The sequence below is a fragment of the Dipodomys ordii genome, unplaced genomic scaffold (assembly GCF_000151885.1).
Source record: "Dipodomys ordii isolate 6190 unplaced genomic scaffold, Dord_2.0 Scaffold7901, whole genome shotgun sequence".
In the NCBI taxonomy this organism is placed as follows: domain Eukaryota; kingdom Metazoa; phylum Chordata; class Mammalia; order Rodentia; family Heteromyidae; genus Dipodomys; species Dipodomys ordii.
In genome coordinates, this window is record NW_012275114.1 from 1 (window position 1) to 2,161 (window position 2,161).

General features: G+C 48.4%; 1 protein-coding gene across 1 annotated transcript; it reads right to left on the reverse strand.

Annotated features, from left to right (window-relative positions):
- Positions 1-351: 351 nt before the first annotated feature.
- Positions 352-2,021, reverse strand: LOC106002341 (carbonic anhydrase 14-like; the record flags this gene model as incomplete). The annotated part of the gene is made up of 7 exons (XM_013037235.1): positions 352-482; positions 600-620; positions 839-959; positions 1,049-1,206; positions 1,325-1,391; positions 1,572-1,667; positions 1,879-2,021. Coding segments are annotated over 7 exons (695 nt in total), but the record flags the coding sequence as incomplete, so codon positions are not given.
- Positions 2,022-2,161: the final 140 nt, after the last annotated feature.

Genomic DNA, 2,161 nt, shown 5'->3' on the forward strand with positions numbered 1-2,161 from the left:
GCTTTTTTTCTTTTTGCTTATGTGGTACTGAGGAATCGAACCCAGGGCCTCATGCATGCAAGGCAAGCGCTCTACCACTGAGCCACCTTCCCAGCCCCCACTTCTGGCTTTTTCTGAATATTGGAGATAGTTTCACAGATTTTCCAGCCTGGGCTGGATTCAAACCGTGATCCTCACTTCTTAGCCTCCTTTGTAGCTAGGCCACCAGCTAAGACACCAGCACCTGGCTTTTTTTTTTAATTTACAGAGTATTGTTCTTTAAAATTTTACTCTCCTTTGTCCTGTCCACAATTTCAGCAGATTTCATTGTTCTTTTTTTACATTCAAACAAACTTCTTTGACATAGAGAATGCTTTTTCATAGACAATTACTGCATGAATAGAAAGTAGGATCTCACCGAATCTTTTGAGCAATGAAATAAACAGCCAGCAGAAGGCAGAGACAGCCAACCAAGATTCCCACACCTAGGCCCACCATTTCACCTGGAGGGATACAAAGATGGATGGTATCATTCTGAGACTGATCGATAACTGAGCCCTCCCCAACTTGATGAAGATCAGCCCTGCTCCTCACCCAGTTCTTCGGTGGGGCTTTCTTACCTGTGGTATACAAGGATTCCACTGTAGGGGTGAAGCAATTGGGTCAGTGAAGCTTCAGATCATGTCCCTTTGGGAGCAGCACACCGATTCTATACTTTTGGAAAATCAGCTGGGTACCCATGGCTGGAAGTATGGTTCCCAGAACCCCTCCCCTCTTAACTTTTACCTTCCCAGGGCCCCCATAGTCCCTGCTTTTGAGTTCTTTGGTTTTCCATCCCTTCTGGGCCCTGTATGGTCACCTTGGGTGAAAGAAGCAAAAACTGTTCGTTGATTAAGAGGCTGAGGAGCTCGGTAGTTCTGCACGAGGGGCTCAGAGGACTCTTCCTCTGTGGAGAATAATGTCTCCTGAAGCCTTTCCAGCTGCGGAAGACAAGAAAAGTCACTTTGGAGGCATGGCAAAGACCCTGAAGTTACAACAATGTCTCTTCCTTTACCTCTCTACGACTCACCTGCTCCACTGAGATCTGGGCCCTTCGATGGAAGACTGTCCAGAGGACACTCTGGTAGCAGGGGGGAGTTGTGAGCGAGCCATTGTAACGGAAGAACTGCTCTAGCTGTGGGGGGAGCAGCTCTCCCAGCCTGAAGGGAGGCACTGACGTCTTCTGATCTGGAGAGAACAGACTAGGACTCATCTTCCTCTGAAGTGAAACCCTTGCTCATTGCTTCATCCCAAGGCTTTTTGGGTCAGGTTTTGAAGTTTCTTTGTGTAGATTTTTAGAGCTCACCTTTATGTCTAATTTCATGCAAGTGACTCAGAATGTGTTCATAAGCTGGATTCTCAGTCTCACCCATCTGGAAGGGAAGGAAAGGCAGGGAGTGAGGAATGAGTCCATGTTTCATGTAAGACATTTGTGTGTAAATGCTTAGGGTTGTTTGGCTGTCTACCTTGAATGAGAGGCCAGCAACAGAATAGACCTAAGAGATGCAGAAGCAGCAGACAGAAAGACGTGGAAGGGGTTGGGGACCACTGACCTCAATTAGGATGCCTAGGACAGCCAGGCCTTGAGGCTTCTGGGCAGCCTCACTCAAGCTGCCAAAGGAATCAGAGTCATAATGCACAATGTGGAGCTGGGGGAGGGAGAAGGAACTGAGTCATTGAATGTTTCCTCACTTCCTCTAAGGCCCTATTCATCATCTCAACCCGTGGCATGTCCTAAATCTGTCCCCCAGATTTTAGCCTCATCCTCTAAGGTGCCTTTCCCCAGTGTGTGTATCCTTCCCTCAGGACCAACCATCCCTGCGTCCTCTAAGTCTCCTAGTTCAAGTTCATTTCCGGTACCTCTGCAGCTGTGGCTTCACTGTTGATCTGGTGTTCTGATCCCCCTGGTAATCCTTTCTGACCCCAGTGCAGGTGGAGCTGGGCAGCTACATATTTTCGGGGCAGTCCACCCAAATACAAAGTAGGGGGCAGAGAGAGCTGAACTACAAGGAAAGAACAAAACCTGGTTGGTGAAGGAATGTGGGCCATTCCCACCTGTAGTTAGCACCACTTCCATCTTCCTCCCTCAAAATCACCCAGGTCTAGGGCTGGGAAGGTGGCCCAGTGGTAGAGTGCTTGCCTC